The following is a 15,258-nucleotide window of genomic DNA, read 5'->3' as shown; positions in this document are numbered from 1 at the left end:
CCACTGGTTTGACTTTGTGTTGAATGAGCGGTTGCTCATGGAGTCCCAAACGAGGTACATTTCCTCTGTTGTGAGGGAACATTAGTTACAGCACTACGGCCATGTGGTGCGATTTCCCGAGAGAGACCCTTCACATAGAATCCTTGTTGTTGAGGATCTGAGTTGCTGGACCAGGCCAAGGGGACACCCACATATCACCTTGCTGTGGCAGATAGAGAGCCATTTCCGGAGGGTGGGAATAGACTGCATGGCTGTCTGGGGGGTTGATAACCAGGATCCTGAGTTATTTTGTTGTGTGGTGGGTGAAGCAATGAGCTGTACCAGCATATGCTCCCCAACCTGACCCGACCTAACCTGATATAGGTATACATTTAAGGTTTACTTTAATGTTCATGATATTCTTTAATGCTGCTGATTTTCTGTATAAACAGTGCATGTCAGGTAAAGGTCATTTGCATGTTAAAAGTCCACAAAAGAAAGGAACCACCACAATGTAAATGGGAGTCCACCTCTACATGTCCGTGTTAGAAAGGGATCACAACAAGGGGGTAGTAGATATTAAACATGTAGTGGGTCCTCAAAAAGTACATTCCTAGGTGCACCAGAGCAGCGGAGAATTTGGGATGCTAGAAGGCAGAGGATTCAGTATTGCTGAGATGTCCCAGATCATCAGCTCACAGAGAGAGGGAGAGAAAGGCCATGGAAGTTTGGCAAGAGGCCAGAGAACCTCCTGGTCATGAGACAGCAGCGCATTGCTGGACAAAGTGCCCTTTTACCAGTGAAGAATGTCAGCATCACTAAAGGCAAAGATGAAGCCAAGGTGAATCTGAAACAGCACTCAACCACATTGTTTTCTTTTCAAAAGCTTAATTGATCTCCAAGTTCCACTTCTGTAATGCTGTGAGCTGGCAAACAAAAACTGAAACTTTTGAAAATAACCTTTAGCCCTGTGTAATTAATGCTACAAGGAAATTTTATGTTGACAAGATTTTGTGTTCATTTGGGTAACACAAGACACAAAACCCTCGATAATTTTGAATTTGAACTAAAGGATACGGTTAAAAGTAAAAGAAAGCAAGGATCTATTGGTTTTATCTTAATCTTTTCTCTCCTTGGATAATTAATTTAACTAAGCTGTGTGTATTTGTTTTAAATAAAAATAAATGTTCTTCTTTTGTTTCAGAGTACATTAGTATTCAGCCTTTTCTGTGGTTTCTGTTGTCACCTTTTATTATTATACACACAATTCTTTATGTAGCCTTTGCAGTAATTTATCAAGCTTAAGCTAAGTACATTTGTTCAGAGAAAAATAAGCAATAGTTATGCTTTTCTACACTGGACAATGTAGACAGCATAAAACCTACAATTTGTTTTATTCATGATTTTTCTCCAATTAACATTTTATAACAAAGTGTGAACTTGAATACAAATCAAGAAATGGTACATGTTTTCTTGCATTAATTGTATTGCATTTCACTATTAATAAATCTTAAATGTAAACTAAAATGAAACCTAACCCGCTAACAAGCTGTAACAGAGGCATGATACTTTGATTACATAGATTCAGAAAACAATTTATTAAACAAAATATGTGCATGGCAGTCTTGTCTCTCAGCCCCAAAGGCTAAGTAAGCAATCCATACATCCATTTTATAATCCAGCGTTATGTAGCTCAGGACCTCAGACATCCATATCTTATCTGACAACAAACGAGAACATTTTAGGAGCTGATACTGTCTGAGAAGGTGGTGCATCACAAGGAACTTTAACTCTCACAATAAGAAAGGCAGGTGCCAAGCCTTAGAGAGTAAGTGAACATAATGCAATGCTCAGAGTGCAAGCTTTTAGGGGGTGAGGGAGAGACCAAGAAGAAAAGCTTTTTGGTTTAATTTGGAGAAATTCAGAAGAACAGTCAGATAAGCAGGGTCAATTTCATGAAGCAAAGAGAAAAGAAACTAAGAGGCAAAAAAAAGTCAAGAAATAAAAAGAATGAAAAACAGTAAGAAGTTAAAAATGCAAAATAAATATATATATATATAATTGACAGAGAATCTTAACTCTGGAAAAAGCGAGCAAACTCTTTTTGTTGAACTCATAAGCCAACCTTATACAATATGGCCATCATAACATCACATGCCATATCGTCTTCGGAATGTGTACCCTTATAACAATAAACTTCATAAAACAGTGCAGATGATGATGTCACTGATAAGACAGTAAAATAAAAACAAGGCAAAAGTACTTGACACTAAGTGCAAGTGTTTAGAAAAGCAAGCCATGTGAACATGGGGAAACATTATCTGGTTTCCTTTTTAATTTTCTTTCTGTACAATTTGTATGTCGAATGAGGCTTCATTTTGAGGTTTTTAACCTTAGAGAACACAATGGTAATGTTTGCTTTCACTTTCAAAGTGTATTTACCAATATTAAAGATCATTCCCGCCTTTCTGTGACTTCATTATTGTTTATTTTGGCAGTGAAATTTTGTGAAGTTTTATATTTGCATTTCTGTGGTGTTGCTTCCCAGAAGGGTGCAGCATGTGAAATCATTTATGTCACTGTATAAAGTTTGGTACCATGCATGTCCTGGTTATACAAGATACTCCCAAACCTCGATGTGTGTTTTGATTATAATGTTTTCTTTTTAAAGATTTTAGTACTCTAAATTTTCTACTTCGAGTTTTGGCTTCTCATTTGGGGTTACAAACCTTGCTTTGGGCTTAGAATACGTATACTTCTCAGCTTCTGATACCTTATTCTTTGCATGCTGCCTCATGTTCACCTTGTCAGTGCAGTACAGAAAACACCTTCATTTCTTATATATGACAGTGCATCCCTATAGGATTCAAGCAGTGTGAGGCATAAGTGCTACATGTTGTTTCACAATCTGACTGGCTACTGTTTTAAATGTCATAAAAATGTAGATTTGCCCATTTAAATAACATTGTTTCTCTAGAGTTTCTGAGATACGATAAGTTCTGTATTTTTCAAGTCAAAGTTTCTTCTTCACAAACATGGCACATATGCATTTGTCATGCAAAATTGTTTCTAAAGTTAAGCATTTTCTATAATTAAAAAAATAAATAAATACATAGCTAATCCTAGTGTTTTATAAGTAATCTATGGGGCACAAAGCACCACCATAAAATAAATGCCTAAAAACTTGCCTTCCATGTTTCCGACACATTTTTGTGATGACAAAAGGGATGTAATCAATGTATTGTATATTCCTGGTATTATTTCTATTGAGGTAAGGATACTTTTTCTGTTTGCTTGTGTGATACTAGTAGCCTTCCTGGGATGAGTTCTCACATAAACACGGAAGTAAATCGGCACAATTACTGTGATTTTGTCTTTCGAGAGAAAACCTTATGTTGATGGTGAGAGGTTGTTACAGAAGAAGGCAAACACTGAGCTAGCACACACAGCTGGTTTTCTTTTAAAATGATTGAATCTCATAATATTGGTGTTTTTTTGTTTGAGATGCAGATTAATGCTTGACAGCTTTTTCAGCTTGACAAATGGACATATTTGGTAAGTTTTTAGGCTTTTCTTTTCTAGGAGATCAGTGCCCCATAAGGTTCCATTATCAAATGCCAGGAGAGGCTGTGTATTATTCTAAATTTATAGAAAACATTTAACTTTAGAACACAATTTTGCATGGCAAATGTATATATATATATTCAATGTTTAAAAAAAATAACTTTGACTTGCAACATACCAAACTTATCCTTTCAGCATTTTAGCAGAAGTTGAGCCAAAGTAACAAGCATGGCTCAGCACACAAGATAAAATGGATTGGTCACTGAAAAATTCTGGGCAAAACACAAAGTTTAATTCACAATTTGTTCCAAATCTATATTTTAAATTAATTTAAATATTGATTGAATGTCTCTTGCCAGAATTGACATAATGTTCTTGTAAAGTTCAGACAGGATTTAAATATGACAGCTGCCTTTAAATAACATGGCCTCTTGCCTCTTGAGATCACAAGATAGTAAGGTGTGCATACAGCTGACTGTTTTTACAGAAACCACAACAATACCCAGCAAGCAGGTGACATCACAAGAAAAGGGAAGGCAATGGCTAAGTCTTGCCAGGTACTTTAATGCCAATTGTCACATCCTTAGTATGATGTGTTTCTTTCAAAATAGCAAAAATGCCTTTTCTGTTTATATTCAGGAAGGCCTAAGTATTGCTTATTGCACAATAGAGAGGTTGGGTTATTTAGGGATTTTGAATCTGATACATTAACAGTCTAAAACTGTGCTATGAAGGTAAATATCAACAGATATCCAATTGAATTTTGGGAATAAAAGATCTAAACATGTTTTTGTTTGATTTGCTTTTTAGGTCATGGAACAAAGGGAGTTTTTGAGCTTCTAGCAGGATGGAGAAGAACAAGAGAAGATATTCCTTTTAAGGAAAGAGTAGCAGATGCCTTTGCTGATGTGATGGTGTGCTATACCATGACCAGCTCACTTTACATCATAACGTTTGGTATGGGAGCCAGTCCCTTCACAAATATTGAATCAGTTAAAATATTTTGTCAGAACATGTGCATCACCATTTTGGTAAACTATTTTTATGTCTTCTCCTTCTTCGGCTCATGTTTGGTCTTTGCTGGCCAGCTAGAACAAAACAGATATCATAGCGTTTTCTGTTGCAAAATACCTTCTTCAGATTATTTAGATAGGCAACCAACATGGTTCAAAACAATGATGAGTGATGGCCATGACCTTTCAAGTCATCATGAAAGCAGTCCATATCAAAATCATTTCATTCAACACTTTTTACGAGAGCACTATACTGAATGGATTACAAATACGTATGTGAAACCTTTTGTTGTCATATTATACTTAATTTACGCATCATTTTCATTTATGGGATGTTTACAAATAAGTGATGGATCTAACATTGTCAATCTTTTAGCCAGTGACTCACCCAGTGTCTCCTATGCACTAACCCAGCAAAAATACTTTAGCAACTACAGCCCCGTTATTGGGTTCTATATATATGAGCCTATTGAATACTGGAACAACACAGTACAGGAACATCTAAAAACATTAGGCCATGGGTTTCATAAAATAGCTTGGATTGACCATTACTTTCAGTATTTAAAAGTTGTTAATATCAGTGCAGCAACCAAAACTGATTTTATCACAGTTCTTCAGAATTCATTCTTGAAGAAACCTGAATTTCAGCACTTTAGGGAAGACATAATTTTTTCTAAGACGGGGGATGAAATAAACATTATTGCATCACGGATGTATATGGTTGCCAGAACTAGTGTGAATACAAGGGAAGAAGTTGTGGAGCTCCTGGAGGGACTGAGGCCGCTGTCCCTCATAAACAGCATCAAGTTCATTGTCTTCAACCCAACGTTTGTCTTCATGGATCGCTACAGTTCTTCCATCATATCTCCTATCCTGACCTCTGGATTTAGCATCTTGATTGTGCTAATACTGACAGTCTTCCTAGTGATCCATCCACTTGGCAACTTTTGGTTGATTCTAACAGTTACCTCTGTTGAACTGGGGGTGCTTGGTTTAATGACCTTGTGGAATGTAGACATGGACAGCATATCAATTCTGTGCCTTATTTATACTTTGAATTTTGCAATGGATCACTGTGCACCTCACCTTTATACTTTTGTATTAGCAACCGAGCACACCAGAACTCAGTGTATTAAGATGTCCTTGGAAGAGCATGGGGCAGCCATTTTGCAGAATGCATCTTGTTTCCTCATTGGGCTAATGCCTCTGGTGTTTGTGCCTTCAAACTTGACCTTTACACTGTTTAAATGTTCTCTGCTTACTGCTGGGTGTACAGTGTTGCACTGCTTTGTAATTTTACCAGTTTTTTTAACATTTTTCCCACCATCGAAAAAGAGGCATAAGAAAAAGAAACGTGCCAAACGAAAAGAGAGAGAAGAAATTGAGTGCATAGAGGTCAGAGACAATCCTGATCATGTGACGAATGTATGAAATGAGATATAGCATAGGGAAATCACCAAATGGATAAAAGAGCAAAAATGAGTGCCATAGCTGTTAATGTGGATTTAAAATGAGTGAGACAGTCAGTCCTAGCAAGGATAAAAACTAAATAATCTGAAAAAATAAAGAGGCTTTCTAATACTACAGAATAATGCCATATGAAGTCAAAAAAATGTAGACTTAGATATTGTAGCACTTATGGGAAATAATTGTATTATCTTGATTCAAAGTTAACGTATTACCAGGAAATCAACAGAGACTTATGGCCAGTGTGATGCTTATGGCCATCAGTGATGGTTAATTTTATCATTAATCAATTTGCAGTTATAAAGAGGAGCCAAACATTCAAACTGATTTTGTAAAATTAAAAACAGGTGCCAAAATGTAATCTCAAAAACTTTCATTCAGAACCTCACTTATAAACATACGTTGCATTATTAGCACTGGTGTTTGAACCTGTAAAATATTAAACACAAAACAATATGCCAGCCATTGGTACTGCAATTTGGATGACAGTTAAGGCTGATAAGACCACTTTGTGATTCTGCGTGATAAGAGTCTTTGTACAGCACAATCGTGATAATCTCTCGACCTTATGTTGTCCAGTTCTGAAAAACAAACAGTGGGATGTAGGTGATCCTCTGCTTACATTTTCCTGGTACTGACTGTGTCACATTTCTACTCTAACTAGCACAAGAAAGAATTGCATTCTGAACAACAAGCTCAGTTCATGACACCATGTATGTACATGCTCTGAAGCAACTTCTTTTTGCCAATTAACAGAATAGTATAAATGTGAATGCTAGGAGGAATATGCAGACAGGCATTCAGATTTCAACTCTGATTTATATTCAGGATACAACAGTGGGAGACAGCAGCCGGCCTCTGCCAAAATAATAAAGCAATATACACCATTTACTGTACATAATCAAAAAAATGTAAATGTTCTTAGGACATGCCATATACATAAAATTGTTTCATAAAGAGAGTGATGACCTAACCGATAACAAAAACAGCATTTCTCAAGTGGACATCACGTTCATGTTGTTTACTTGTAGTATACAGTAATTTTCATTGCATATGTTTTACAGCTGGAGCACAAGTGGGTTTGCTGAGGCACAGATTGAACCAGAAGCTTAGTGGTTTAACATCCAATGCAACAGCCAAAATATCTCACTGCCCAACAATAATATTCAATATATTACACTAATATAATAATTTAATAAAATATCTTTCAACACCATCATTATCAGCTATTTAAAAATATATTTTTTTATAGTTACCATCAATTAATAGTAAAAATGCAGGCTGTCATTTTAACTGAAAAAAAAAAAGTCACGTGCCACATTCTTTTGAAATTTGGTTTAATATGATTTCCATTTTGAATAAACAATGTTTTTATTCACCTCAACTATACATATTTATGACTCTTTCCAAACACATTTAGATTCAAGTAGGATCCAGGTAGGGCTTGTTTACTTGCCATCCACATTCCCTTTTTATTCCATGTCAAAACAACAATCATTTACATTATTACAATATACTTACTTTATAATTTGTTAAAAGTAAAATCAGAAAAGTAACTCTGGATTTTTATTCATTAACAGCTAATAAATTCTATTCTGCAATTCAATCTGCAATCTTAGAAATTCCTTTGCAGTTATGGCCTACAAAAACTGATAATTCTTTGAACATTTGGCCCAATATATTCTATTAAAATATCTAATGGAAAACATCATCACAATAATAAAGAACAAATAAATACAGTGCGGGTGGCACGGTCGCGCAGCGGTAGCGCTGCTGCCTCGAAGTTAGGAGACCTGGGTTCGCTTTCCGGGTCCTCCCTACGTGGAGTTTGCATGTTCTCCCCATGTCTGCGTGGGTTTCCTCCGGGTGCTCGGGTTTCCTCCCACAGTCCAAAGACATGCAGGTTAGGTGCATTGCCAATTCTAAATTGTCCCGAGTGTGTGCTTGGTTTGTGGGTGTGTGTGTGTGTGTGTTCCCTGCGGTGGGCTGGCAGGAGTTTGTTTCCTGCCTTGCACCCTGTGTTGGCTGGGATTGGCTCCAGCAGACTTCCGTGACCCTGTAGTTAGGATATAGCGGGTTGGATAATGGATGGATGGATAAATACAGTGCAAATGACATTCGGTGGAGCTCTGAATGTCTCATACTTGCCACAAGCTTCACTGATGCATGTGAAAGAGAAAGGTCACCATTTTTAAAATACTGTACAGGCTTTTTAGTTTGTTTGCCATGGCCAGTGCCCACAGCCCTAGCCATTCCTTTGTTGCTTAAACAAGACATATACTTAATTAAGCTTTAATTAAGACAGCCCTTCTCCACATAGATACCCATTAAATACTTTAGAAACACACTGCAGTCCTTGTAATGGCCACAACAGTGATTTAAATATTGGTCTGGCTTTTTCCCTTCAAACAGTTTTAGTAGCTAAAAGTCAGATTACATGTTTTTTAGATTTTTGAAATGTAGAAAATAGTGATATATCAAGGCTTATCTTCCATTTTAGACATTTTAGTTTGAAGTTAGGAAGTTGTGAGGTTGACGCTGTTCCACCTTGCATCCTGCAGGTATGAAAATGAAAGAATAAATAAATGATGAGACTGATAAGCAAGCAAAAAAGTTTTCACATTTTTTAAGTTGTAACAGCATGATAAAATGATTAAATGTCTAGAAGCTTTCGTTACATGTTTTTGAATGGTTCCAAAAAAAAAGTTGTGAGGGAAAAATCCACATTCCTAAATATAAAATAAAACATGAAAAGTATTATATGAACTTCTCCTTCAAATCTAAAACTTACAATTTATTTTAAACATAAAAGTTTATTGGGTACACTAAGACTGGACTTGAATGTATCCATTGTAGTTTGTTACATTTAATGCGGTTCACTAGTATGAGCCAATCAATGCAAGTTCTTTAGTCAAAAAAAAATTAAAGATAGAACAGTGCATAAAACCAGACCAGCCACCATTTTTATAGAGTCTGCACATCCTCTCCACATCTGCCAGCTTTCCTCCCATATCCTAATGAGAGCATTTTAGAATCATTGGTTATTTCACACTGGCCCAGTAAGTGTGCCCTGTGATTGCCTGGCACCTCTTCCAGGACTGATTTCTGTCTTGGTCCCAATGCTGCTGAGATAGGCTCCAGCTTTACTGCATTGGATTACATGGGTGCAGTAAATGGATAGGTAGATGTTGTTTTCTCATATAAAATTATACTAAATTAGGTCATCTTCATTGGTTAGCAATTATACCTATTCATGTAACATTGCTTATACAGCCGACTTATATAGACTGGCCAATGATTTTTTCATATACAGTATATACAACATACAAATATTTAATGACTAGCTATGTTCAAACACAGTGCTGACTTTAGAATTAATTGGCACCTGAGGTGGGGTGCTTCAGTCACATTTATGCAGGTCACAGACTGCATCATACTTGTCTTTTGGGTAATTGTGTATAAAATTTGTTTTAAACTGCTTGTAAATGCCAAAAATTCTAGTGTGCCCTAAAGCTGCAACACATACACTTTTGGACACTAGCCTCATACTAAACTAGATAGATAGATAGATAGATAGATAGATAGATAGATAGATAGATAGATAGATAGATAGATAGATAGATAGATAGATAGATAGATAGATAGATACTTTATTAATCCCAAGGGGAAATTCACATACTCCAGCAGCATCATACTGATACAAAAAAAAAATTTGGTAAAAAACAGACAATAACGTTTACCCCCCATCCCCCGAGTGGAATTGAAGAGTCGCATAATTTGGGGGAGGAACGATAAACTAATACATAAATACAGTATACCAATGTGTGTACATACACAACATGCTCATGTGGCACTTTGCTTTCACTTTCCTAGTAGAATTGAATAACGATATTGTTGATGAAATAGATTTTTCACATAAAAGGTATTTTTGATTTGTAAAATGCTATACAAATATGCTACACACTAACTTTTCTTGTTAAAGATGAGGCAAAAACCTAAAACTGTAATACTAAAATAGTGGTAAATTCTTTTAGAAAGTTACAATGAAATCTACAGAAGAATTACTGTTCTTTTTGCCAATTTGCAAAAAATATATAGCTATGGAAGCAGCTTATATTTAGCGAGACAAAAGAAGAATTTATTTGAGATTAAGTTATATTCACATACTGTAGCTGTCTCTGTTAATTGAAAAAGAAAGGAACAAGCATGTTACCTAGGCTTGCTAAGATAGGAAATTATTTTGAAAGTAATAAAAATGAAAACATGTTATAGAAAGAAACTTGTATAGCCCACTGACTTTCCACTTTTCCACTTTCGACTTTTGTCAAGCTATGTAAAATTAAAGCCTAAATAATTCATATTGGCCTCATTTCTGCAAAACACCAAAGGTATGAGTAGGACGAGTAGAAAGCTAGCCAGAATATGTCATTGCATTTTTAATAAATGTCATGTTTCATTCATTTATAGCACAAAGGCATGACAGATGATTAGCTTTAATACCTAAAAGCAAAACAGAAGTGATCTCCCCAGTCTATAAATGCATGGCATTGTGATGTATGCATGCATGTTGCCTAATTAGTATAAGTATCTTTTTCAAATTACATTCTTTCTTGTTTTTTTTATTTATTTATTGAATTTAAGTTTTTAGGGCTATCTTTGAGGTTGAAAAGACTATTTTAAACCAGAAGAAAGATCTAATCACCATTATTTGTTTAACTTAAGTAAAAACGGTATGTATTCTTCATCCAGTAGATAGACAGTGTATGGCATACCGTAAGTTTATGCATAAAAACATTTGACTGTTCTTAGGTACTTTTAAATAAGCATACATAAGTGGTTTAATATACAATAAAATAAGCAATAATTTGATGCTTTAAAAAGTATTTTAAAATTAGAGTATACTATTTAATTTAGAAAACTCAAAATATTCAGTGCATTATTTGCATAGTAATCATAACAGTGCAGGAAACTGTAGATTAATGTTAACCACCTCTGTTCAGCACCAAATAGGTGGTGCAAAGGACTGATACAGCTATATTTACAATAATTACTGCATTACATTTAAAAAAGTATCAACATTTAACATCTCAAGCATTGAAGTGGGATCATCAAGTGCACATGCATTGATTCCCTCAGTGTGATAAATATAAAGTACAATTTTGCAAATGATCCACTGCTCTGTAAAGTTGTTGCAAAGTAATGATGCATTCCTTATAATACTACATTTCCTTCTGTTCCATTTTTGTTTTTCAAGAATGTACAGATCAGATATAGTAGACATATGATGTACAATTATCTTCAGTATCTCATTTAGAGTTTTACCTGTAGCTCCTCTCATAACAATAAAAATGTGTTTTTTTACTTTAACAATCAGAATGAGGTAATTGTAAGGTTTGATCCTGGTCTATTCATACACTTATAATTAACAGGATTAATGGAAGTAGCATTTCTAGGTCTATCTTGTACTAAAAGAAGGAGCCAACCTCTGGGAGTTATGGCAGATAATAAGGTGACTCTGAACACAAGTGATCTCTACTGCTAGCACTGATCATTAAAGAGGGTTCTTCTTTCACAACTCCCTTGTAGTTTGAGACATCATTCTTCTTTCCGAACTCCGAGGTACACAACACTACGCCTGTATATATAAAATACAGTCATTTTTATTGTTTAAAACCTAATGTAAAAATAGCAATGTAAAGAAATCTACTCATCTAAAGATCAAACTTCATGTTTTGCCACATTTCCAAAAGAATAGATTTGAACTGCTGAAGGAATTTGAAACTCCCAGAAAATGAAACAACTGAGCAAAGATACTCAAAATAAATCAAGTTAAATATCAATACAGAACAATTTGAATCAGCATCATTAAGGTTACTATTTAAAACTGTTGAAAAAAAAGATCTTTTAAGGAACACCTGTGTGCCATGATGCATATATTAAAAATACTAAAGAAATGTATTGTCTTACACTTTTCTTTATCTTTCCCATGTTTAACAAAGCACGTCAAAATCAGATACTTACAACAAACACAAAAAGAAAATATAATCGGAGAAAGCAAGCTGAGATGCCAGCCATCCGTGACTGACTATCACCTGAGCTTTCATGCTTTGTTTCCTCATTGTAATTAATTTTTAGTCTGTTCTCAAGTACCTAGTTTAGTTAAGGCATAAGCACATTAAGTAAATAAAGCATTATCTGAACTCAAGGAAATGAAAAGCTTGGCTAACTTTGTATGACAGCTTTCAAGATTGTGCAGAATATGAGAAGGAAGTTCCGGTATTCTTTTTTAACTTCTTCCTATAAAAATAAGAAAGTAACCAGAAGAAACTGACCCAGAGTCAGAGTTAGGCATAAGTTAAACAAGCTAAAGTTTAAGGCCTCACACTCTGATGGGGCCCTCTCACAATATGTATATCTCTATATCAGTTTTACCAGCATATCCCTAAACTCCACCACCCCTCCAAAAGTTTGTTATGTAACTTTATGCTATTCTTGCCAAGTTCATTTGTTACACAGCCATATTCTCTGGCAGCACTTGTCGAATACGGTCTCTACAACTTCCTATAGCTAGGGGCCTTACAATGTCTTAATCAATCCCTGAACTCACTGATAAACTTCCTTTCATAATAATGACTGAAAAACATTAATTCATTTTTGATCAGATAATTGTTTCATCATATTCCATGTGCTCAGAATTTTACTTAAATGATTCATTTTATTTATGTAAAGAACTTTTTAATTCATATTAAATGTCATCACAATAAAATAAGAAGCCATAGCATTTTATAGGTCTCTTTTTTTGGTTAGTTAAAATGAGTAAAACAATACAGTGTCAGATTCATCTGTTGAGATTCATTTAAAAAAATGAAGTTTCAGCCAGTTTTCAACCTTCATCCACCAATCAAATATTAATATTTATAATATAATTTAATGATTTGAAATGGCAGCATTGGCTTATTAGCTAAAGAAATGGAAGGTACAGCACAAAAGTAGCTGGTTTAGCCTCCAGACCTGGAGCCTCATTTATAAAACTTTGTGATGATTCGAGTGTGAAAATATGCACATCTCAAAAGAAAGTAAAATACGTATGCAAAAAAAAAATCAGATTTATAAAACATGACATTCGCACATTTCCACGCAACTTACGTGTTATAAATCACAATCACTTTATAAACATATGTTTGTAAACACACCTCATACATATGCACTCTCAATGCTGCAGACGTTCATTGGTTGTTAGAGCAGCCTTCCTCCTGTTGCGTCAAGACCGCATCACCTACAATTAAGAGCAACTGAGTGTGCAAGATCATGTGTGCCATAATTATGTCTATTCTCTGCGTTTTGGGGGTCCAGGAAAGGCTTAAGGCGCCAGTGTCTGAGCAGGTAGCCGCTAATACCCGCCACATGTAATGACACAATTGTTGTTACAAAGAATAGTATAGAATTATGAAAAACTGAGGGTTTAGCCATCATGTCTGCCAAAGCTAGTTTGCCTCGAAATAAATGAATCATGGGTTGATCCAGGCCACTTAGGGTTAGGGTTAGTCAGTCTCCTCTTGGTATCACATATGACTTGTGTGTTAGCAGAATGTAACAGTTTGTGGTTGAAAAAAACAGCTTCATTCTCTCCAGATACCCTTATTGCAATATAAGGGCAGTACAGTGCTCTGATTACATTAGGAAAATGGGACACTGCTGCAAATTGTATCAATTATGTTGGCAAAATATGTTATGTTTTAAGTATGTACACGCACACCATATGAAGACTGGATATAGGACCTCCTCAGTAATCTAATGGCTTTTAGCACAGTAGGCATGATGGGGGTTGAAACTTGGCTGAGATATTCCTGACCTGTTGTCCACTTCCCTGAGAAGTAAGATCAGGTAGCTGATATAACCTAACGGAAAACCAAAAATGTTCTTCAATGCACAGCATTGGCCATCTTAAAGGGGAACTAGAAAACAGTCCGTACATCGTATTCAAGACTTTTGAGGTTTAACATTTTTGTTGTGGTAACACACATTATAACAATGGCTTGGTGATAGTATTATATCCCCGAGTCATTATTGTAATATACGAGTATTATAATATTATAATAATGTGTACGAGTCATCATTTAGTTGTTTGCTTGCATTTCCCTGCTTGATCGAGGTTGTCATCATTTCCCAGTTTTTCCAAAATGTTGTGTACGCATGGGTCATAGTTGCCGTAAATATACGCCTGTTCCTCCATAAAGCTTTCTTTTATAAATCTTTACATTTGAGTGGGAAGATGTGTGTGCACATTTTGAGCCTTTTCAATGTCCACTTTTAGAGCCATGATATCAAATAATATTAGACAGCCAAAAAACTAAACACAGATACTTGTTCAAAAGTCTACTGAAAAGTAATAGTGTGGATTTTTTTGTTTAGTTAATTTGCTGAAGATACATTTTTTTTCTTAAAATTATTGAACAACACTCACAATATCCTCACATGGCTAAAATAAAATAAAAGGAATTGTTTTTTTGTGAGATGCAGTGTGAAAGCTACATCACAGAAATTTTATATCTGCACAAAGTATGTCATTTTCTAAATATTAGTTTAAAAATGTAGTTTTTTAGGGAATAAAATTAGCATATTTCCTGGAACTTAACTATTTCTTTATCTTTTCAGAAATAATTAAAGTATTAAAGGAAACCTTACTGAATTTAATCTAGATAATGAATATCTTTTTGGAAAAAAATATTTGGAGTTTTATTTTACTTACCAATACTACACTAGTGTTTTATGTGGAGAAAAGGATAAAACTATTCTAAAAGATGACTTTTATTAACAATAATATAAATCATTCAAGAACTGGACAAATACTGAATCTAGAGGAGGTCTTCCAGACATGCATTTTGATAAAAAAAAATGAATCCTTTATAAATGTTATTTTTAATCAGTGTGCAGTAAGATGTCATTCTTGTTATTAAAAGTATTCCTGCTTTTTATTATCATTATTATTATTAATGTTTTTGAGTGGAACATCACAAGTCATAACAGCAATCAAATTAAGTTGATGTATTTAAGCAAATTATAAATTTAAGGTCTATGTAAGATCCAACTAATTATCCAATCAAATTATTACTAATATGCGACATATGCTAGCATCTTTTTATTTTCCAAAAATACAAATGCAGACTGCATTCTGTCCAGGATTTATATATATATATTATTATGAATATTTTCAAAGCAAACCAAATCCAAGAAA

General features: G+C 34.8%; 1 protein-coding gene across 1 annotated transcript in view; it reads left to right on the top strand.

The window, feature by feature from the left end:
- The window catches only part of ptchd4 (patched domain containing 4), a 74,718-nt gene extending 68,221 nt beyond the window's left edge, over positions 1-6,497 (top strand). Inside the window, exon 3 of the mRNA XM_028799110.2 lies at positions 4,354-6,497. Within this exon, the coding sequence (XP_028654943.2) occupies positions 4,354-5,987 (1,634 nt within the window). The 3' untranslated portion in view covers positions 5,988-6,497. The remainder of the gene's footprint in view (positions 1-4,353) is intronic.
- Positions 6,498-15,258: the final 8,761 nt, after the last annotated feature.

This window comes from Erpetoichthys calabaricus, chromosome 3, assembly GCF_900747795.2.
Source record: "Erpetoichthys calabaricus chromosome 3, fErpCal1.3, whole genome shotgun sequence".
NCBI classification, from domain to species: Eukaryota; Metazoa; Chordata; class Cladistia; order Polypteriformes; family Polypteridae; genus Erpetoichthys; species Erpetoichthys calabaricus.
The sequence above is the reverse complement of the archived record's forward strand: the minus strand, read 5'-3'. Positions and strand labels throughout refer to the sequence as shown.